At 43.0% G+C, this 23586-nt stretch overlaps 4 protein-coding genes across 4 annotated transcripts in view; 2 read left to right on the top strand and 2 right to left on the bottom strand.

Annotated features, from left to right (window-relative positions):
* Positions 1-1553, bottom strand: part of LOC308302780 (arf-GAP with dual PH domain-containing protein 1-like) — a gene marked incomplete at both ends in the record, with an annotated part of 30701 nt that extends 29148 nt beyond the window's left edge. Inside the window, one exon of the mRNA XM_080747069.1 lies at positions 1463-1553. Coding sequence (XP_080603195.1) covers positions 1463-1553 — 91 coding nt within the window. The remainder of the gene's footprint in view (positions 1-1462) is intronic.
* Positions 1554-3695: 2142 nt separating this feature from the next.
* On the top strand, positions 3696-6846 carry LOC308303236 (cytochrome c oxidase assembly protein COX19-like). The gene is made up of 3 exons (XM_080747564.1): positions 3696-3829; positions 4912-5023; positions 5209-6846. Exons 1-3 carry the CDS (start codon positions 3748-3750, stop codon positions 5300-5302), a joined length of 288 nt encoding a protein of 95 aa, XP_080603690.1. The 5' UTR covers positions 3696-3747; the 3' UTR covers positions 5303-6846.
* A 1316-nt stretch (positions 6847-8162) lies between these two features.
* On the bottom strand, positions 8163-21209 carry LOC308303487 (RNA-binding protein with serine-rich domain 1-like). The gene is made up of 7 exons (XM_080747870.1): positions 21184-21209; positions 11590-11736; positions 10901-11074; positions 10646-10760; positions 10362-10515; positions 9403-9544; positions 8163-9007 (listed from the first exon to the last, which is right to left on the bottom strand). Coding segments are annotated over exons 1-7 (840 nt in total). The 5' UTR covers positions 21186-21209; the 3' UTR covers positions 8163-8901.
* Positions 21210-21572: 363 nt separating this feature from the next.
* Positions 21573-23201, top strand: LOC308303119 (solute carrier family 2, facilitated glucose transporter member 11-like; the record flags this gene model as incomplete). The annotated part of the gene is made up of 1 exon (XM_080747442.1): positions 21573-23201. The coding sequence occupies one exon, from the start codon at positions 21573-21575 to the stop codon at positions 23199-23201; it is 1629 nt and encodes a 542-aa protein (XP_080603568.1).
* Positions 23202-23586: the final 385 nt, after the last annotated feature.

The raw sequence follows: 23586 nt of genomic DNA, 5'->3' as shown, positions 1-23586 counted from the left end.
TCCCAGCCCTGGCCTCACATACAGTCAGGCATCCAGGGTGGGCAGCGCTTCAAGCACCGGGCATTCTTCCCACACTCCTCTGCAGCCTCCATACCAACTCGGTTTTATTACCGTTTCACTGACATGATACAAAGAGCCGAGGAGAGAGAGAGAGGGAAGAAGAAGTCTATCTGGATTTAGACTGCGGTCAAATGTAGCCTGAATCAGATCTGAGCCACATCCAGATTGGAATCGGATTTAATTTTAAATGGCCACATGTTCACATAGAACAAATCAGATTCCAATCTGGATGTGATCTGATTCAGGCTACATTTGACTGCAGTCTAAATCCAGCCTGAGTGGCGTCAGTTCAGCAAAAGCTAAGGTATGGCAACATGACTGGTGTCTTGCACGCGCGCCAGTCATGTTGCCATACCTTAGCAACATGCATGATGAATTTATTTTGAAAATTACACTTTATTTTTTTCCCCTGTAGCCAAGGTATGGCAGCTGCCATACCTTGTCATACCCAATTGAAACCTCTGAAGTATATGCGCTGTAGGTTGCAGAGGTATAGTGATGGTGTGTGGGGGCATGGAGTCAATGTTCACATTATGGTTTTAGTTTCCTGTGATATTTGAATGACTGACAAGTTCAACAACTGTTTAGAAATTATTTGATAATGCAGTGTCCGACACGGATGGATGTCATTTGGGAAATATATTTTCAAAAATAAAACCATTATGAAAATATTCTCATGTCTGACTGCAGAAACAGTCATACAGAAAAGCTTGCATGCACAGTTGCACAGACAGACAGACAGACAGACAGACAGACAGACAGACAGACAGACAGACAGACAGACACACACACACACACACACACACACACACACACACACACACACACACACACACACACACACAATAACGGCAAGACTTGATGGCTGAGTCAGACAATGTCAACATTTACAACCATATTGAATTATGCAGAGTTCAGCCAAAAGGAATGTTTATGGTGTCTTCTCCCTGCAGGTCCATAGGCCAGCATGCCTTCATTTGGCCTATCCTACCACAACACTGTCCTAATTTGACACTTAATTGTACCCTAGGGCTAGGCTATTATAGAGGAATATGCCATAAGTAGGCTACATAAGTAAGAAATAGTTTTGATGATGATGATGATGATGATGATGATGATGATGATGATGATGATGGTAATACAGCAGGTAAGGGGCTGAATTCAAATTGGTATTGATGAGATTCGTGACTGCGAATCTTTTCTTTTTCTTTTTTCCCCCATCTTACATCACATGGCAGGTGTTTGCTCAGCTGAGCCGCAGACATCCCGCCGCGTTTCACTTGCATGCGCATGCATGAGCAGCACACATGTATCAGACACCGGCAGACGACTAGACGCGTTTCACTGTCTGTGCGCCTCGATCTATTCGACCTGACTGACTGACAGTTGGAGATTCTCTTACCTGGGTTGCCGCAGTCCGCGCACGTATCGTTGCCAGGTCTTGCCAGCACATCTTGTAAGTGCGGGCTGTTTCCAACCGGTTCCAGTGCCATTTTACCTTTATTGCGGTAGCCTCTCTGGGTCCGCACAACGACATTCACCGCTGACTTGTATAGCCTAGAAGCCTTACAGATTTCTTCTTGTCACCCAATGAAATAAAAATGCACAGAGCAGGTTTCTATCTCCTCGACCACCAACGACTCTCTCTCTCTCTCTACCTTCAATATCTCCTTTCTCTCTCTCTCTCTCTCTCTCTCTCTCTATCTCTCTACCTTCAATATCTCCTCTCTCTCTCTCTCTCTCTCCGTCCCCCCTCTCTCTCTCGACCATCAATGACTCCGACTGACTGACTCTCTCTCTCTCTCTCTCTCTCTCTCTCTCTCTCTCTCTCTCTCTCTCTCTCTCTCTCTCTCTCAGTCTCTGATAGAGCTGTTAGTCTCGTTGACTAATGTCCAATGTTAAGCATTATGCCATCACCACCACCCCCAGCAGCGTTCCATCAGCAATGCTTGATGCTCGTCAAACGATACAGTAAGCATGTAACTTCCGGTCGGTCTTTGACTAATAAACTTATTTAAATATAACATCAATTTTCGTTTGCTTATTTCATATCCTGCAACTAGGCTAGGCTACGCCTAGATTTAGGATAGCCTACAATATCTGGACTAGTAGTTTTCATAGAATGTATTGCAACAGTAAATGGATGCACCTGCAGTTTTACATAATAAATAGATAGATGCTGATGCTGCTGCTGCTGCTGCTGCTGCTGATGATGATGATGATGATTATTATTTACATGAGGTTTTCAACTGGTGGTCCGTGGCCACTGGTGGTCCGTGAAGGTAGCCTACTTCATGTGGCCCCTGGTCATCCATTCAGTATGTCAAGTCAGTCAAGATTATTTTTTTGTTCATTTTATTTTGTTATTTTGGAGAAACGTTGGTATATATTTGGTATTTGTGTGATATGAGGACAATGGAATATAGGCCTATATATAGCTCCTTTTTGAGAGGTTCCGAAAGGAGCTAGCCTATATATAAATCAGTGGTCATCGTATTTCAATTCCCACAGGCCTACTTCAAGTTTACAGAAGAGGATCAGCTTCATAGACTCTTTCAAGAGATGAAACTGTCCCTTGTAAACTTCTGGATGGGTTTCCAGACAGTAAAAGCTAAATTATATAGCCTAATTGAAGAATATTAGTAGGCTATATAAAAGTGTTATGGTTGCCCTGTAGCCTATATAGGGCAAGGTTGTAGCCAGAAAATGACATGAGACCTCCTGACCATCACCAATATATAATATAGCCAAGAAAAGACAGACATGGACCACTTAGCTCTAATCAGGCAGTGGTCCATGGACCACTACTTCAGAAACGGTTCACTAAATGACCTGCAGTGGCCCTAAGATAATGAGTCAATGAAGTCAGTTACAGGGAAGTCTGGGGTCGAGACATTCCAAAGAAAAGGGCATTGAAATCATCAGAAGGGAAAGTGTCATTGCGACCGTAACCGTAAGTCGCATTTAGTATGAAAACCTGCAGATCATGTCTGTCTGTCTGTCTGTCCGTCCGTCACACCTAATGTCACGCCATATATGGCCAAGACATCTCCATATGTGGAGTGGCTAATACCTCTACATCTGACCTCACAGACCAGATATGAAGATGTCTGAGAAAACTCATTTTGGCCACTTGTACCCCCACGACCCTATACTTTCGGTCATGATGACCCACAATTTATGACCATTGGTGAGAGTAGGAACGAAGATTACTCTGTAAACAGAGAGCTTTGCCTTCTGGCTCAACTCTTTTTGTGTCCCTGACAAGTTCTACAGTGCTTTTTTCATCATAATATATTTGTTATTCACCAAGAAACATTTATTATTAGGCAATTGAGCTCTTACTTTGAAGTCCACCAATCAGAAGTCAGATGCTTATGTACACAGGCTTGACGAGCTTCTTAAAAGTATTTATGCTGGCGGAACACATCATCTCTTCCAGTCTTCCTTTTCTCTAATTTTTCTTTTCTCCTCCAACCCTGACTTTTTATGCGATCAAAGTGCGACCTCCAGTGGTGTTCTATTGAACTGGAGCATCTCTGCATCTCTTGCACCAGCCGATCTTGCAGCCTATCAAAGGTCCACAAACACAACACGTCATATATAGGCGACAAGTCAGTCTCCTTCACAACAATTAATAGCAGACACAATTCATTTATCGGAGAGAAGAATCATTTAAAAGCTAACATGTCTACTGCTATGAATTTTGGAACAAAGTCTTTTAAGCCTCGGGCACCCGATAAAGGATCTTTCCCCCTGGATCATTTTGGTAAGCGCATTCTCTATAGACTGTCTATAAATTAATTTAGTCAACTAACTTGTCTCACAGTTAGGGGGTTCTACCACCAGCAAAACCAGTTAATACTATGTATTCTATTCTACTACTAGCGTGCAGTTGAATATTTTAGCTGTTGCTTCTTCTGTTTTTTAAACATTTAAATGTCCTTGTATTCTTAATTTTCTGATTTTTATAATTGATGTTATCCTATGCAAAGTACTGTGTTCTATCCGTCTGTCTTTCAATGTTATTGTTATATGAGATACATAAAGTACGTGGTTCCTGTGTAAATAAGCCGAAATGCTTACTAGGATCTCATTTTAGTTGACCTTGTACCAGTGATGACATTGTACTTTTTCCTACTGCAAACTTCTAATAAATTCTTCAATCAGTCAATCAGCTAGTTCAAAGAAAAAGCACAGGAAAGTACAGTTCAATACAATGTATGCTAAGATTGGGGATTTATACCTAAGAAAGTAATATGGCTTGTTTCCATTGGGGTCCTTACTCCATTGTACTCAATTAATTGAAAAGATACTTCAAGATATTCAAGGTAAGGAGGGATCAGTGCCCATGTACCTGTCAAACTACTTCAAAAACGTGAGACACATAAACAGGAACACCAGAGGGAGCTCCACAATCGTTCAAGGTTCAACCCAGATTCGGCACAAACATGGGGTTAAATTAGTTCTACTGCTATGCCACCAAAATGGGGAATACCCTATAAATATGAACAACCATCAAAGTGTGACTCCTCCTTACCCTAAAACCGCCATAAAAGAGCACCTGTCTGCAATTTGTTAACTATGGTCCTATAGAAAAGTATCTGTAGAAGATTCTCTTTTCATAAAGTTTCATAATCATATCTATTTGAAATGTGTAGTATTTATTAAAATGACACCCACTTTCCACAAGATTCAAAGGCAACATACAGTATGTGCATATTTAACAAAAGCACTAAACACACCTGCTGAAATAACACTTTAGGAGACTTGTGCATTTGCTGAAATGTTATCTCCCTGACTTGGTTTTGTGACCCAGTTATGTGGTTTCATGCATAATGTTTGTTACAGGAGAATGTAAAGCCTTCAAAGAGAAGTTCATGAGATGCCTACGAGATAACAGCTTTGACAACGCCAAGTGTCGACTACAATCTAAAGATTACCTAGAATGCCGGATGGATAAGTAAGTGATGACTTTAAGAAATAATATTCTTCAACTGATTCTCATAGCTTGGCTGACTTTCTTTGTTTCTGTTTTTATCCTTGACTCAAAGACAAGCTTAGCTTTGTCTGTGTATGACAAACATGCACACCTATACAGTATAATTTGTGTTCATTATTTATTTGATTTTGTTTCTGATCATACAGCCAGCTGATGTCCCGGGAGCCTCTTGAGAAACTGGGCTTCAAAGACTTGATGGATCCACCTTCCAGTCAAGAAGGCAAGGATGCCAAACCATGAACTACCTTGCTGTACCGTACTCTCTGATTTGGAGTAATGCACTGGTGCTACTGGTCTGTACAGTGCTTAAATCACTCAGCCTTTTGTGTGGGAAGGAGGTGTATCTTTTCCAAGAGGGGGCCTCTCTGGGGGTTTGGTTGGTACTGTTCAATAAAATGGAATCACAGTCAACACAGAGGATATTTTATAATGCTCAATTCAGTTTTATACAAATGATTTTTTTGGGTCTCTCTGGGAAATACTCTGGGATGAAAACTTGAGAATTGAAATAATAATTTTAAACTGTCCTTGCTGTTGAGTTGGGTTCTGTTCTTTTGAATAGATGTTGACGGAGTAAAAAGCAACAACTGAAATTAGTCCATGGACCTGCAGACACATTTTGGCTTGCAGACCACTGTGCGGCAAGTTCAAATGTTGAACCACCCAAACTCAGACTGGCTGCTGTGTGATGTATCACCCTGTGTTGACCTGGATCTTTCGCTTATGTAGACAATGAAAATTTAGAGTAATATATTATATTGAACTGCACCATTGACTTCAGTCAGTAAATATTTTTTATAATTAAACTATGCTGTGTGTAAGAGTGTTTTAGATCTGGTGTTGCCACTACTGTGCGGTGGATCATTGCTGCCATGTGAGATTCTTTTTCCCTGCTTGGGTATATGTTTATGTGGTAACAACGCCATCTTAAGTGGTAAAAAGACATCTTATGTCTGCAAGCTGTTAACTCTCTGTATGGGTGAAGGGAGGAACAGGATGAGTTAAAAAAGCAGAAAGCATATTTTAATCACTTTATCGTTGAGCATTTATTTATCCACACTTTCAGTGCTCCACAGAGCCTCCGTGCTGTCAGATTTCTCAGTCATAAGTGAACAAAAGGCTTAATTCATAAATTGTATTATGACAGTGTCATTTGACTACCAAAAATTGCCGCGTGGGCTGAAAGTGGTCCATGGGTGTGAGTTTGATCACTGCCTTAGATAGATAGATAGTACTAAAAGTATGAAATCTTGTCATCTTTCATTTCACGTTGGGTGTGCAGGCAGCATGAAAGAAAACTAGCATTCCTTCTTGGAAATAAGCCAGTAAGTATATTACACATTCTTTTCATATATACTTATTACATAATAATAGTGTCTTTTGACATCATAACGGACCAACTGAAAATGTTAAAAAATAAACATCGACTCAACAAAACAACACAGGTGACAGCCAACTGTTAAATGAGTCTGTTATAGTTAAAAAGTCACTGTTTGATCTCTGTATTGAAGCAGGTCAGTGATGAGAGAGACCGAAGCATCATCTTCATTGTGGCTTTTAGAGTTTGACTTTTCAATTCCCAAACCGTCTGCAACACATTCCGTTCTGTATGGTGGTAAGGACAGTAAATCAATGTCATGTTTTAATAAACACATGGTTAGACATTGGATATCTAGACTTACTGTGCGTAGCATCTCAAGTTTTCTAGGGAGCCACTTTGCGCTCGGGTTTACACATAACTTCTTGTTCTTGCCATCTGGTTGTATTGTGATCATACTAGTAGTTTGGGGGGGCGAGGGGGAGGGGGGGGAGACATAGAGAACAGAGGAGAGGAAAACAGCTCATTCAATTAATTTAAACAAAATCACTGAGTAAACTTTTGCATAATGGAAGCACTGAGTAAACTTTTGCATAATGGAAGAGTGATGTTGCTCAGTGTCACTGCTGACTATCATTTGATCTCATAATCACTTAAATTGAAGTACATAACGTTTTTTTTTGTTTTGTTGCCCATTACATAAGTGAGTGGGAGCCGGAGGCCTGTGTTGCATGCCTTTCCTATCTCACCAGGAGCATATAGTAGAGATATAAGGGGTGGGGGCTTATACAGCTCAGTCATTACTCTTATTGCAAACTCAAAATAAAACACAAACTACCCCCAAAATTGCATGTTAACAGTTTTTGTCTCTTTGCATACCAACCAGACTTGTGACACAAAATAGGTAATCTGTGTCTGTGTAAGTGCACATGGTTCCTTACATGTAGGCATGAACAGTACACGGACCCCATGTCTGGTTTCTCTGTTCATAGCAAGCTATGACTGGTTCATTAATCCTTGCTTTGCTGGTTCTGTCACAGCAGCTTGCAGCCCTGTGTGGAGCCCTGGGCTCTGGTATCCCACACTGAGCATTCACTGGAATGACACATGCATGGTATGCAGAATTAAACAGTAAAAGTTAAGGACCTGTCCTGTTGTATGTCAGGTAGAGTAATAGAAGAATCTGACTAGATGGTACATGATTACAGACATATGGCTGGAATGGATAGTAACCCAAGAAAGAGAAATGTTAGAAGAGTAAATATGAAAAAGATACAAGTCATTGTAGGCTACTGACCTTGTACAGCACAGAAGGCTAGATTGATGAAAGAGACCACACAAAGCCCGCTGCTAACAGAGACAGACATGTTGAGTGCTGGAATGAGGTTCTCTGCAGGGTGGGGTTAATAGCAAGTAGCCAGCAAGTAGCTAAAAATACTCTATTGCACAATGCCCACCCCTTCAGCCAAAATAGAAACTGTTTCGCCCATGAAGAATCATGTTTTATTTAAGGGGAGAGGGGGGAGGAAAATAATGATGTTCCTGATGGTAATTACCACAATGGGAAATAAATGTAGGAGATTTCGTTTTTAGAAAGTTGACATATCTAGAGATCTCATCATGGACATGAATGTATGCTACAGGTTACAAATAGGTGCAAGACTGCAAGAAAAAAGTGCTCAATTTCCAAAACATGAACTTTATTGTCCAGACAAGTTGATCCAAGTATTCTGAGACACTGAAACAGCATGCACCTTTAGGAACAACATATGCAACCACATTTACAGAAAGATAAATTATTTAAGAAATAACATTTCAGAATGCACAGAACCTAGGTCAAAAGACTTTACATTGTCACTTTGAAGAAGGGATGGGTTTTCACACTGTACATGAACGTAACACATTAAAGAAAAAAATGCTTTTTAACTATTCAAGGTTGGTTCACCGAGCACGAATGCTCTTTTTCAGCAATGCCCTTCTTCATAGCATATTGTAATTAAAACACGTTCACACATGTGAGCTGCCAAGTACAACCACAGCCTTATACAGTTGACCACTGAGCAGCTCCACTGGAGCAGTGCCTTGCTCAAAGGCTCTTCAACAGGGGTGTTGAGTTAGGGCTGAGTGTTGGTCATTCACTTCTCCATCAGAGTTATCCTGCCGGTCTTGAGGATTGACCCGGGAACCTTTCGGCCACAAACACGGGCCTATAAACAGGCCACCGCTAGCCCCACAACAATATTCTATACTAAATTATTTGACATAATAGTGTGTTAGGATAGGATTTAAGTGGGATGCAGGATGTAGTGGAACTGTGTAAAAAACAAAACAAAACAAAACATTTCTTTTCCTGTACACAAACATGAGTGTATTAGAAAGAATTGGGTGGTTGTTCCCAGAGGACCAGTAGTTCTGGAGAACAGGGAGTTAAGGGGAACTAGGGGAAGGAAGTAATCAGAGGGGGAGGGGGGGATCTATGGTCAGGTATATGTGTGTGTGTGTTTGGGAGGGAGGGGGGATCCTAGCGGGATGAGTTGGAGCTGGAGCGCGACCGGTGGCGCCGGCGACCAGGGGAACGAGAACGAGACCTACGACGTACTGGTGAGCGTCTTCGTGGAGACCGTGACCTGAGAGAGGGACGGAGACAGAGCGTTACTTTTGAAATAGGGTTAGGGTTAGGATAAGCTCAAATGAAGCTCTGTTTAATGCAAAGTCTGGTAATGAGACCCATGCAACTCTGACTGACAGATAAACACGACGACTTCCCACAGTAAGATGTGTTATTGACTGATGAATACAAGGCAGAGTGAAGCGATTTTTACAAAGGCTACCACACTTGATAAGAGATGAGAGATGAATGCATAAAATGGGAATTCTGCAATAACCACAGTACCACTGTGACATGTACCTTGTTATCACTACTGGTATCATATTTGTTTTAACGAGCACATTGACTGAAAGGGTTGTATGATCCCAGACATTAAAGTTTTACTTTTGCCTTATTGACAGCGGGATCATGTACCTTCTCCTCATGCGAGGGGGCGTGCGCCGCCACATAGGGGGCGGGGGAGGCATCCTTCGAGGAGGAGTCAGTCGGCGGGGAGGAGGGCGAACCCTTTGAGTTAGCACGGCAGTGGCTGTGATCTCCTGTCCATCGATCTGACCTGTGAAAGAATGACGAAAAATGTTAAGTGACATAATGTTTCTGTTTTCTATACTTTTTTTTTTCTTTCTAGATTATATCCCCACTGTGTCTAGGAATATATAGACATATTTTCTTTAAGATGTGTTTTTGGCTTTTATGCCTTCATTGGATAGGAAATTAGACTGACAGGAAATGGGGAGAGAGATGGGGAGCGACACACGGCAAAGGTCGTCTGGATCGGGAATCGAACTGGTGTCTGGCCTGGCATCCATGCCAATGTGGCAAATGCCTAAGTGGTATGCGCCCAGACCAGTAGGCCAGCAGGCGCCCCGTCTAGGAATATTTGAATGCATCAATATTCTTCTGCACTCAGTACTCGTCAATCGTTGGGTTTTTAATGTGCTAGCAAAACACAGCTTCCCTGTTTCGTGTATTTTTTTCATGGCAGGGAATGCTACTTTTTTTTCTCCTGTAATTGATATTTCCTTAAAAACACCCCATCAATCTCCAATTTCAGCCATGACCAGCAACAGCTGCACCTGTATGCACCTGCTTCACCACCACTGTCTAATTTTCTCCTAAATCATTCATTCTGAAAAAAAGAAATCATAGGACCCCCTTTTGTTGACAGTCAATTCACACACATATCCAAAATCGCTTTTGAGTGGGCAGTGGCACACATCACTTTCAAGTAGGCTTACAAAAATAGACTGGACGACTATATATCTCTTTTTTTAAAACATCAAAATGTTGTGCTGCCCCAAAAGTAAATTAACACCTGACAATCCAATTGCACACATATCCTGGGATCTCCATGTTCCTCCATGTCCTCTCACCTCCATCCATGTGTTTGAGGGCCTTCTCTGCTTCATCTGGGGTCTCAAACTCTATGTAGGCATAGCCCTTGGACAGGTGGGGGTGGAGACGGTTCATGGGCATATCAATCATCTTGATTTTGCCATAGGTGGAGAAGATCTCCTGAATGTGTTCCTAAGGGAGAAATGATTGCAAAAGCATCAGAATGTGTCACTGTATTGAAAGAAACAGTATAACAACAAACTACTCCAGAGATACGACGTGTTGTCTGTTTTTTTTTGCATTTTTCATTTTTGCAACTCACTCTGATGACATTTCTGGTAAGGCGGCCCAGGTAAACCTTAGTGGGTTTTGGAGAGGGGCTTCTCCGACGCCTTTCCCTGTCCCGGTCCCTGTCATCCTTTTTCTGAGACTTGGACCTGGAATAGAGAGAAGACACTTCACCGACAGGAAAACACTTTGCTTCATCTTATTCATTCTGCATCTTAATGTTTTTTTTTTACTTAAATACACTTTTGCAGTCTTCTTTTCAAAGTTAGTAAAACTGTAAATCCCATACTTGGACCTGGAGCGTCGCCTGTTGTCATGACGTCGGCGGCTGGGGCTGGGCGAGGAGGAAGATGAGGAAGATGATCGTGAGCTGGAGGAACCGGAACGACTGGAACCAGATGAGCTGGAGCCACTTGAAGAGCCTGAGCTGGATCCTGAACTGCTGCTACTGCTGGAGCTGGACCTGAGGACATGAATGAGAACCTAAATGACAAATAACTATCATCCCGCTTGACATCTCATATACCTCATATATGGGTAGACCAGAGGTCTTATGTTTCAGACCAAGGACCCCCTTAGCTGAGAGAGAGATGAAGCAGGGACCCTTATTATACGCCAAAATTGTATTGCAGATTAAATTTGTTCATAGATTTCATACATACTAATACTATCATCAGTGTATGTTGGATTCGTGTTAATGTGTATTTTCCCATTTAACCACTTACACCCACAATACCTGACCTTTCACACGGTATTGGTCTGCTCTTTTTTCACTCTGCACCAAACCACTTTGCTGGTTTTCCTCAGAATAGGGATGCTAGGGTTCAAGTGGTTAAAGCCTGTATGTTCATGTAAAAGCCTGTATGTCAGGGCTCCAGACTAACTTTTTTCACCTACGTCCCGGGACCGTCCCAAAATACAGTGTATGTGTTCACAATATTCCCTTGATTAAATAGAAGTCTGGAGAAAGCGTCTAACCTGCTGCTCCCGGTGGAAGCACTACGTCGTTTGCGGTTCTTGTCTCTGCCTCTGTCTTTCTCAGCTCCTTCCGCTGAAGCACCAGTTTTCTCTTTTCCTCGTTCTTTGGTCTTGTCGTCGTCCTTCCTCTTAGTCGGTGATGGTGCCCTATTGATAGAGGGAATAAAGTAGGGAAAGTAAGTGTCGTGAGATGCAGACTTGCAGAGCCCAGCTGAAAACAAACCACAGTAAAGTGAACTGCACCTACTCAGTGACGTCATTACGTGCGCGTCCCGCGTCTCTGACGCATTCACGTTGCCTAGAGACGCATTCACGTCAGTGTTCTGGGGTCCCACGGATGCATCGCCTCCATTGGAGTCCACGTGAAAATAATTTACCACGTCGCGAAAAAAAATATATTTTAAAAAGTCCACAGACGCCACCATTGTTCATGGGTGAAGGCATGCTACTTTACGCTATGTTAACACAAATGAAATCCGCGTAGAAAGTCTTAAAACAGACAATAGAACTAACGACAGTGTGTTTTGAACGCCATTGTGTGTGTCCGTGCATGGTCACAGAATTCAATGGGTGCCTGAGTTTTAGCGTAGCACCGGGCCGCTCTCTGACCATAGTGGCACAGGGTGTTAGGTGATACACCAAAAAGGGTTCCCCCACAGAACGTGTATGGCAAAGCACGGCGCAGAAACGTGACGTGCTCACTGCTCACTGCTCAGACAGCGACCCCGCCTCCTCTCCCCCTGTCCTCTTCATCCTCTTCATTCAATAACAACTGGATACACGCGCTATTGTTTATAGATGTGGTGGATATTGGACAACGTGTTAGAAGCCACACAGGTCTTCATTGCGTCTTTACAACAATAGCGACGATTAACGTTGTGGTGAACATGGTCAAATAACCTTTATTGGCTCAACTACAACACGGAGGAAGCAAGCTAGCCTAGCATGTATGCTATCTGAGATAGTATGTATGTAGCCTAGGCTGCCTAACTGTTTGATTGATTATAGTGTTTTCGTGGCAGCGCCGTCCATTTGGTGGTCCGCCGGGGCAGCGGACCACCGCGGCCGCCTGTGCCTTGCCCTCCCGCATCCATAGAGGGGCGGCACGTCCCTCTATGATCAACCGTTCAAAACAAAAGTAGCCGATCTACAAGCAATCCCAATGCACTGTTTTTGACCCAGTCCACTGGTTCTCTGTACAGCAGAGCAAACACAAGCACGGCAGAGAGCATTTCCCCCATACAAACAGGAGACATCTCACTGAGAAGATCTATATACCAGTAAGACTCCCTAATCGCCACAAATAGGCCAAAAGTTTGTTTTACCAATTATCAAGACATACGGGCAGTTGACAGTTTGCCATGGTTACTCATTGAAGTTGAATCTCCATATATGGAGATAACCTACGCATCACACTAAGTCTGACCTCACCAGCCCATATTTGGGCATGAGCAACTTATGTCTCCATATATGGAGATATGATGACATCACACAGTCCTCAGCCGATGATGTGGCGTGATGTCATACAATACACAAACGAGCCCTACAGTATAAAGGGGCAATTCTTGCCAGGAAAGAAGCATTTCTTCGACTCAGACCTTATCGCCAGGGTTGGCTTATAGCAGCTGTCGGTAGGACCATATATGGATTCTGTTAGTGTGGATCTCCTAACAGGGCATCATCTGGGATACAATCCCTTTTATGCCCATATATGGAGATCCCTAACAGAATCCCTTTCATGCCCATATATGGAGATCCCTAACAGAATCCCTTTTATGCCCATATATGGAGATCCCTAACAGCATCCCTTTTATGCCCATATATGGAGATCACTAACAGCTAACAGAATCCCTTTTATGCCCATATATGGAGATCCCTAACAGAATCCCTTTTATGCCCATATATGGAGATCCCTAACAGAATCCCTTTTATGCCCATATAGAGATCCCTAACAGAATCCCTTTTATGCCCATATATGGAGATCCCTAACAGAATCCCTTTTATGCCCATATATGGAGATCCCTAACAGAATCCCTTTTATGCCCATATATGGAGATCCCTAACAGAATCCCTTGTATGCCCATATATGGAGATCCCTAACAGAATCCCTTTTATGCCCATATATGGAGATCCCTAACAGAATCCCTTTTATGCCCATATATTATGGAGAAATCCCTGCTCTGAGTATCTGACATCAGTGTGATGTCACCTGTTTATGCCCATATATGGAGATCCCTGCTCTGCGTATCTGGTTGCTATGGTAAACAGTTGGTTGCTAGGGTAAAGAAACATGGTTGCTATGGTAAAGAGTTGGTTGCTAGGGTAAACAGTTTGTTGCTAGGGTAAAACCATGGTTGCTAAGGTGGTTGCTAACGTACACTAACAAACCAGCAACAACAGACTGTTGCCACAGCAACGTACACAAAGGTTTGTGTACACATGTGGTGTGATGTCATACTGATGCGGAGATATGAGCAGGGCAAAGGTGTGACGTGTGACGTGTGACGTGTGATGTGTGACGGACGGACGGCCGGTGGAGGTTTTCATAGTAAACTGCTCCCTTACGGTCGCAATCATAGTAAACTGCTCCCTTACGGTCGCAATTATCGATGTATATAAAACCAGTAAGACTCCCTAATCGGGAGATAAGCGACCGTTGGTCGCTTATCTCCACAAACAATATGTCAAAATCGTCTAGGAACGATGGTGTGAGTCATGCTGGCAGTATGACATCACACCGTACACAAATGACCCTTATATAAGACCGGCATTATCTACCGACAGATTAGTAACAAGATGTCAAAATCGTTGAAGGTTGAATCTCCAGATATGTTACTAATCTGTCGGTAGATAATGCCGGTCTTATATAAGGGTCATTTGTGTACGGTGTGATGTCATACTGATTGCGACTTTTATGCCCAATTGCCCATATATGGAGATATCATCAGCCATGCCCTTTTATGCCCATATATGGAGATATCATCTGTCTGTCACTTCTATGTCCAAATATGGAGTTCTGTGTCAGCCATTCCCACATATTTCAAATTAGTGACATACTACAAGGGGACAAATACTCATATTTGTTGATTATTTTGGTTTCTATGGTTACCAGATAAAGATATTTCACTTTGCACAATTTGTTGATTTTTAGTTGCTATGGTTACTTGATAAAGGCCTTTCACTCGTTTGTTGATATTTTGCCACACATGATCTCCAAATTTGGGCATGGTGCACAGTCACAGTGACATCATAGCTAGTGACATCACCAGCAGCGAAGCTAGCAGTGTGATGTCATTCAGGGCAAAGGTGTGACGTGTGACGTGTGACCGACCGACCGACCGACCGACCGACCGACCGACGGACGGCCGGTGGAGGTTTTCATAGTAAACTGCTCCCTGACGGTCGCAATAACAGGTGGCTGTTGATTATGAAGACTCTGTAAAGGCCGGTGGAGGTTTTCATAGTAAACTGCTCCCTGACGGTCGCAATAACAGGTGGCTGTTGATTATGAAGACTCTGTAAAAGCTTCTATCTGCGCCCCCAAGTGGTCAACATCCGATATTACCGGTTCGGTATAAAAAAAATCAAACCATCACATGACTATTTGGAAGTATTAAAATTGTAAGATTTGGAATTGTGGTCCATTTCTTTCAGACACATTTCTACGTAACATGAACATAACCATATAATAACCAATTCAAGTTAAATGCTGCACTTAGTCAAAAATGACATGACGCGTTGAATTTTTGTGGGACCCATAAAATATCCCTGGGACTCATCCGAAAGACCCTCCTTGGGTCCCGGGACTCATTACATTAAAAACCTATTAACATCACTGCCTACTACAGCCCTTGCCGCAAGCAACTCCATTTCTAGAGTTACCAAGTTACCAATACCAACCCATCCAAACAGCAGTGTCCGATCTGATTGTATTAAACAACGTTTAACTCACCAACATTGCAGCTATGCGGAAAGCTTGGATTATCCTCTTTATATCTACCAAGGTTTTGTTTCATAAAGATCCACCTTAGACATGTTATGAGCTACTTTCAGTCAATACATTCTGTGCAGGTGAAGGTGATTATTTCTCAAAGTGTCAGGTTTGTAAGGTTTTCCATAAGGCAATGACCTGCAGTGCTGCCTCCTGCATTATGTGCAATTTCGAAACAGCTGGTACACAGGACCGATGAGTTATTTCCAATGAATACTGGTCACTTCGTCAACTCGCCAAATCAACTTGCTAGGACACCTCGCCACTGAGCAGGGTTGTCAACATTGGACTGTCAGTCAGGAAAATCCAGGAGATTTATTTTTAGGGGGTGCGCGGAACTCCCCAAGCGGTGGTCCTCCCCCCAAAACGTCTTAACAGATATATATTTTCCTGTGTTCTGTTGAATTTTGTGCATGTTTGATACTTTTATCAGGCTTGCTTTACTAGCATGGGTACAATTTCAGCCTTAAAATGCCAAATGTAGGTGTACAGGTAAAGTAAGACATCCTTAATAATGACTTCTCATTTGGGGGTCCTCCCCCAGAAAAAAAATTACATAGTAGATGTAATTGCCAATCATCCTGGCAAATCCAGGAGCATTGACAAGCTTGCCCAATGAGTGTGGACAATGTGGCGAGTTGGATTGATACCAATCCAACAATTCCAATAAGCACTTCCAAACTCCAACACACAGAAACATTATTACCTGCACGAAATCGTTATGGACGCAGATAAACAGATATCTCCATATATGGCATATATGGGCATACAATGGACGCAGAATCACAAAGATCTCCATATACGGGCATAAAAGGGACACAGACAGACAGATACAGAGATCTCCATATATGGGCATAAAATGGACGCAGATAGACAGATATCTCCATATATGGGCATATATGGGCATAAAATGGACCCAGAACTATAACTGCAGTGATCTCCATATATGGACATAAAATGGACGCCGACAGACAGATACAGATATCTCCATATATGGGCATAAATGGACACAGGCAGACAGATGGTCAAAACGGGTCCTATGAAAACAGGTATAATGGGGTTTGCATTAAAGGGCGGGGCATTCATTCCCTATTTACATTGTTCCGAGTTGGCCAGGTCGCCGACTAGACGCTTCTAGTAATAATAATAATAATAGCCTAATAACAAGTGCACTACAACGTTTACATATCCTACTCATGATGATACTATTACTGTATGTAACATTGAGATAGAGTGTAGGCTACCTATCATCAAAATTAACCATATCAAAATGTAATCAGTCTGCGGGACATTTCTCTCTCAAAATAACAACCTTTCTGTGTTATTTCTTATCCTGGTAAACATCATGGGTCTATGACAGACAGCGTCCTTGTTCAGCCACGCCAGATATCTTTTCTCTTTTGTAAAACAAAACTGTTTGCTCAATCTCATTGTAGGCTCTAGCCTATAATATATTCAATAGAAATATATTTTTATGCCAAATAACAAAACCAAACCCGAGTGGCCCCGTAACGGTCCGTCCCGTTCTGATTTTCTTTCTTTCTTTTTTTTTTTTTGAGACCCGTGACATTGTCCCGAAATCCGTTTATTTCCGAGGTTCCGGCCGAGAGACCAGACCATTTAGCTTATGATTAGGCTATTAAAAGCCCCTTGTGCGTGCCTCTGCCTTTCATGTGGTGAGGTCCAATGCTGCTGGTTGGTTGCCTAGAAATCTATAATATTAACATTGAAACAAAAGCCAGGGAGAAAGGAATGCTTTTAGGCTATTTTCTATCTACAGAGGTAAGTGATTTTCGGTTTGTTTGTCATAGTTGTACGCTGTTTCAACATCTGATCTCTCAGTAGCCTACTGTTGCCTCAAGTTGGAAATGAGAACATATTAATGCTTCAGTGCACTTGTTAAAACACCAACAATGCAACACTGTCCACCTATTACAAAATTAGAGTGACAGACACCCAAGTTAGAGATAGGAGAAGAGTGATCTAAGCCACACACACTCAGCTGTTGTGGAAATCTCCAATTCTGGTCTTCTGTTGTCTTTTTTTTTCTCCAGTTGCCCTGTTGCTCCGTTTTGTCTTTGGTTTAATTGAATTAATTGTTTTGTATTAGATACCTGCTGTGGCCATCTGTTATTTGATTGATTGAATACTTTAGTCAGTACACATGTAGGCTACACAAATGTACACAGCGATCAGGGTACTAAAGTATAATATGATTTTTAGTAGGAATTGAATCTTAAAAAATCAATTTTCTTTCAATTGCCTGATATTCTAGCTCCATCAAAAAATGAAATATTGGTTCATTTTTCCAATTTCCGAGCTTGCAAAAAAATCAGGAAATTGCTTCAAATTTTCTCAATTTTTTGAATGTGTGATTCGTATCAGGCTGTTCCGGAGGAAATCGGCGCAAGCGCTGACTCATTGTGACATCACCTCATAAAAGGCTCTGACATCACGTACGCCACATGAGTCAACAAAAAATCTCTGTGAGTGTGTATGTATGTATGTAATCCGCATATCTTGAGAACCGTTCGTCCCACCGGCACGCGCGTTCTCCATATATGGGAATAAAATGAATGCCCGTATGCGGAGCTGATGTCTGACATCAGAGTTTTCCGCAACCGGTACTGTGTGTGCAGAGATCTTCATATATGGGCATAAGTGGACAAAGACAAACAGATGGTCAAAACGGGTCCTATGACAACAGGTATATTGGGGTTTGCATTAAAGCAGGGGTCTTCAACGTTTTCAGGCCGGGGACCCCCAAACTGATGGGGAGATGGAGCAGGGACCCCCTACCACCTCGTAGGGTGGGGGGGGGGGGGGGGGGTCGGGGCTACGACATATTTTTTTATTTTAAACATGTACAAGTTACAGCGAGCAGGGTGGGCCGTACCACTACCATTTCTAAACATACTACTTATTAACTGAGAACAATGTCAATAATATCAACAATCTGTCAATTGCATAGTAATCATGTATTCAAGCTATTCAAAATGGATAGAATCATGATTTTTTTTTTTACATAAATGTAAAAAAAGAAAAAAGAAAAAAAAAATTGAAATCTTTTTTTTTTTCTTTTTTTTAACCAATAATTTCGTGGACCCCCTGCAGTACCTCCGCGGACCCCCTAGGGGTCGCGGACCCCCTGTTGAAGACCCCTGCATTAAAGGGTGGGGCATTCATGGGGTTTGCATTAAAGGGTGGGGCATTCATTCCCTATTTCAAATTCGGCACGCGCGTTCCCCACCGCAGCAGGTAGTGCAGTGCTCGGCCTCGACCCGACCCGATACACGATTTTCTGGAACCAGCACGAAAGGTTCGGATTCTGATGTCTGACATCAGGATTTTCCGGAACTGGCACTGTGTCTGCATAGATCTCCATATATGGGCATAAAATGGATGCAGACAGACAGATACAGATATCTCCATATATGGGCATAAATGGACACAGGCAAACAGATGGTCAAAGATCTCCTTATATGGGCATAAAGTGGACGCAGACAGACAGATACAGATATCTCCATATATGGGCATAAATCGACACAGGCAAACAGATGGTCAAAACGGGTCCTATGACAACAGGTATAATATTAAGTTTGTCTCCTCCATCTGTTTGTCTGTGTCCCTTTATTCCCATTATGGAGATCTCTGTATCTGTCTGTGCCTCCGACTGTGTTGCAGACACAGTGCTGGTTCCCCCTTTAATGCAAACCCCATTATACCTGTTGTCATAGGACCCGAATCACAAAGATCTCCATATACGGGCATAAAAGGGACACAGACAGACAGATACAGAGATCTCCATATATGGGCATAAAATGGACGCAGATAGACAGATATCTCCATATATGGGCATAAAATGGACCCAGAACTATAACTGCAGTGATCTCCATATATGGACATAAAATGGACGCCGACAGACAGACAGATACAGATATCTCCATATATGGGCATAAATGGACACAGGCAGACAGATGGTCAAAACGGGTCCTATGAAAACAGGTATAATGGGGTTTGCATTAAAGGGCGGGGCATTCATTCCCTATTTACATTGTTCCGAGTTGGCCAGGTCGCCGACTAGAACAGCTTCTAGTATATACAATTGAGCAAAAGCTGCATCCCACTTCCAAGCCCATTCACGCCCACTTTGCATCCACTTCAATTCAACTTCAACTCAACGGTAGGGAGTTGGGACGTAGGGAATACCGCCCATAACTCTATCATTGGCCCCCCGTTGCCATGGTGACCGCCGTCCATTGGCTCGTATTCCCAGCTATGGGACCGGCGGATCCAATTTCAACCGAGGGGGGCGTAGCCAGAACACACACACACACACACACACACACACACACACACACACACACACACACACACACACACACACACACACACACAAAAATAGCTAATAGTTAGCTCACAACTTTCCACTTTTCTCTTTCACCTCAATCGCAGTAACATCCGTATACACCACTTGGCTAGGACTGATCACGTGGCACACGGAGTTCTTAACCGGAAGTGCGTCCGGCGGTCAAATATGTCCGACCGGAAACGTGCGCCACAATAGTTCCGCCACAATAGTTCCCCCCCCCAAACTTTTTTTTTTTTTCAATAAACTTTTTTTTTTTGAAAAAAATAGTTTTTTAGTAAATAAGCGGGCGTGGACTCTAGATGTGAGCGGTCCGAAGGGCCACGAACCTCTAAACATATTTAAAAAGGTGTTTATTTAATTTTTTACCCCATTACAACTATCAGAAAATGGGCCCATTTTTCCAATGTTCTAGCTTGCAAATAAATCAGAAAAATGCTTCAATTTCTGAGTGTGTGATTTGTATTTTGTCATTATTTGATCTGGAAAAACATGTATTTCTTAATTTTTTACCCCATTACAGATATCAAAAAATGGTGTGCAAAAGTCAAACACAACCCCTCCCACCAGATCTCTTGTGATCCCCTTTTCAATCAAATAGAATGGCCACAACTTCAGACTCAAGCCCCAGCGTAGAGTCTGAAATCAGGCTAACTACAGCCAGCCATCTTTTTTTTTTTTACTTTTCTTTTTTCTTTTTTTTTGACTGGTCCCCCTCGGCAATGGTGGCCGAAGTGGGCGGAGTTAACTCCAAATCGGCATACAAAACGTCATACGCTTATTCTCCATAGGCGAACTACTATGTTTGTTTTAATATTCGAATGTCCCATTTGTGTTTTTGCTGTCCTGAAAAGATGACGCCTAGCCTAGGCAACTAAAAATGTTGCAAACTAAATCGAGGGTTACACTATTTCATTATGGGTAGAGCCACCATCTCCAAAGTTCAATAGCTAATGTAATGTTGTGAAATATATAAAAATATGTCAAAGCCGCCAGTGTTTTGACGAGATCAAAATCACACGCGCTAAATGTCCGTTGTGTATCGTTAGCTGAAGCTAACGTTAGCTCCTGCCGGTTTCTATTCAATGCAAGTTATGCAAGTCAAAACAGTAAGCACTTGGAAAACCGGGAATGAGATCGAACATTCCACAGCATGTAGCTCGTTAAATAGCCGTATGTGAAAACTAGAAGTATGTGTAATTACTATTCACATTTAAATTCTGTTTTAACTTACATGTTCCCTCTCTTCTCCAGTCCGTAGCACAATTCGCTAAAAGATGACGTCGTGCGCAGCACTGCCTGCGCCGCAGCACTGTGCTTGGCTGCGCATGAAGATGATGTCACGGCTGCTGCTATGCAGTTCACTCACTATATACAGTCTGTACTGTAAATATATCCAGAGTACACTTGACTAGAGTCCAGTCCAGACACTTTTATGGCCCACAGGCAATGCAGAAGTCGAAAGAAAGCTCTTTTACCCTACCTCAAATATCCACAACCTTTTGTGTCCCATTATTTACAGCCAGGTAAGACACTCAACAATCCCTGTGAGTTGAGGGGCAACATTTTACCCTTCAAAGAGACATTCCCTTTTTTTTTTTTTTTTTTTTTTTTTTTGCCAAAATGTCTGTTGAAGATGACACTCAGATGGAAGATACCACCAGTAAATGCTCAGGCTGTTCCAGAACACTTATTTTAACGGTGTGTTTCACAGCTATTGGTGGAACCTTCCAATATGGCTACAACATCTCAATCATCAACTCTCCCACAAGCCATATCCAGGGCTTCATCAACGACACGTACACAGAGCGCTGGGGCACTGGACTGGACACCCAACAGGTAACATTTGTATGGTCTTTAATTGTATCCGCTTTCTCACTGGGGGGGTTGATTGGGGCCCTGCTGGCTGGGCCAATGTCTGTGCACTTCGGGAGGAAGCACACCCTACTCATCAACAACATCTTCTTGTTTCTTGGTGCCATACTAGTGTTGACAAGCAGGACATTGAGGTCATTTGAGGTGATCATCCTAGCACGATTTCTGGTGGGAATCAACGCAGGGATCAGTATGAATGTCCAGCCTATGTACTTTGGCGAGAGCTCCCCAAAAAACCTCAGAGGCGCTGTGGCCCTTTCCTCCGCCGTTTTCACAGCGTTCGGGATCTTTGCGGGACAGGTGGTTGGCCTCACTGAGCTGCTCGGCACGGAATATCTCTGGCCTTACCTGCTAGCTAGCAATGCTCTCCCGGGTATGATCCAGCTTGTGACTTTACCCTGGTTCCCTGAAAGCCCCCGGTACCTGCTCATCAACCGGGGAGACAGAGAGGCTTGTACCAGGGCCCTGGGTCGGCTCCGTGGCGGGGTGGTCCCCATCTGGGAAATGGAGGAGATGCTTGAGGAAGAACAGCAACAAAAGGCTGTGTCCAGAACCAGATCTACTGCTGCCGCCAAGACAATCTGGGCTCTGTTGATGGATCAGGACGTACGAGCCCAACTCAGGATTGTTATGTTCGCCAGCAGCGCCATGATGCTCTGTGGCAATGACTCCATTTACTTTTATGCCTCTATCATATTCCAGAAAGCTGGAATCCCCCCAGAAAAGATACAGTATGTGTGCATCGGCACGGGGGCCTCAGAGTTAACTGCCGCCATCATGTCCAACCTCTTGATTGAGCGTGTGGGCCGCCGCTGGCTCCTGGTGGGGGGTTATACACTCATGGCCTGTTGGGCTGTAGTTTTCACTGTGGCACTCTCACTCCAGTCCCGGGGCGTAGCGGGGATGCCCTACCTCAGCCTGGTCTGTGTCTTCGCCTATATCCTCAGCTTTGGCATGGGACCTGCTGGTGTCACAGGGATCCTACCAGCAGAGATCTTTGACCAGGCAGCGCGGCCTGCGGCGTACATGGTTGCCGGCTCACTTATGTGGATCAACCTCCTAGCAGTAGGCTTGGCGTTCCCCTTCCTCGTGAAAGGTCTGGGAAACTTCTCTTTCTTGCCATTCTGTGGAGTCTGCATCACAGCCGCCCTTGTCTTGGGGGCTTGTTTGCCCGAGACCAAGGGCATGACCATGGCAGAGATCACTGCAGAGTTCGATAGGAAGAATAGAAGGAAGAAGCAGAATAAGCAGCCCGATGAGCCCGCGGAGGACCACTATGAGCTGGGTAAGGTATGCTCCTTCTCTGCCCTGGATACAAATCCTGACCTTGACCCTAAGCACGAGGGCGAGGAAGGTCTGGAAAACCACTTGGGGTAGAAGATGGTGACTTTGGCACCTAGGCTGCTAAATGATCCTGACGACCTTTGCCGCGTGTCACTCTCCATCTCTCTCTCCCCTCCTGTCTACTGTTCACTATTTATAAAAGCAACTTTAATAGTTGTTACAATTGGTACCCATGGGGCAATTATTTCAGATATGCAAAATGAAGTGTCCTCCCTGTGATTAAACAATCAATTAGGAAACTATGAAAAATAGTAATTCCTTGTCTGTATCTATAATTCCATGTGTGCCTGTTCTGTTATATAACATGGTGTTGTTTTTATTTGACAACAGATTCTGAGATGGGGTTATCTTTAAGAATGTCATATTTGCAACTGCCAATGCTACCAATATCAATAGTATTTCACAAAGAATTCTTGTT

This window comes from Nannobrachium achirus, assembly GCF_963921795.1.
Source record: "Nannobrachium achirus genome assembly, chromosome: 18".
Lineage (NCBI taxonomy): Eukaryota > Metazoa > Chordata > Actinopteri > Myctophiformes > Myctophidae > Nannobrachium > Nannobrachium achirus.
This window is presented reverse-complemented; position numbering and strand designations above follow the sequence as displayed.

Bases quoted from the DNA above. Each gene is read 5' to 3' on its own strand.
- LOC308303236 (XM_080747564.1), top strand. From the start codon at position 3,748: ATGTCTACTGCTATGAATTTTGGAACAAAGTCTTTTAAGCCTCGGGCA. The intron at 3,830-4,911 runs GTAAGCGCATTC...TGTTTGTTACAG, and splicing joins TTTCCCCCTGGATCATTTTG to GAGAATGTAAAGCCTTCAAA. The intron at 5,024-5,208 runs GTAAGTGATGAC...CTGATCATACAG, and splicing joins CTAGAATGCCGGATGGATAA to CCAGCTGATGTCCCGGGAGC.
- LOC308303487 (XM_080747870.1), bottom strand. The intron at 11,075-11,589 runs GTTAGACGCTTT...TCATGTCCTCAG, and splicing joins GCTTCCACCGGGAGCAGCAG to GTCCAGCTCCAGCAGTAGCA. The intron at 10,761-10,900 runs GTATGGGATTTA...TCTCTATTCCAG, and splicing joins AGGCGACGCTCCAGGTCCAA to GTCCAAGTCTCAGAAAAAGG.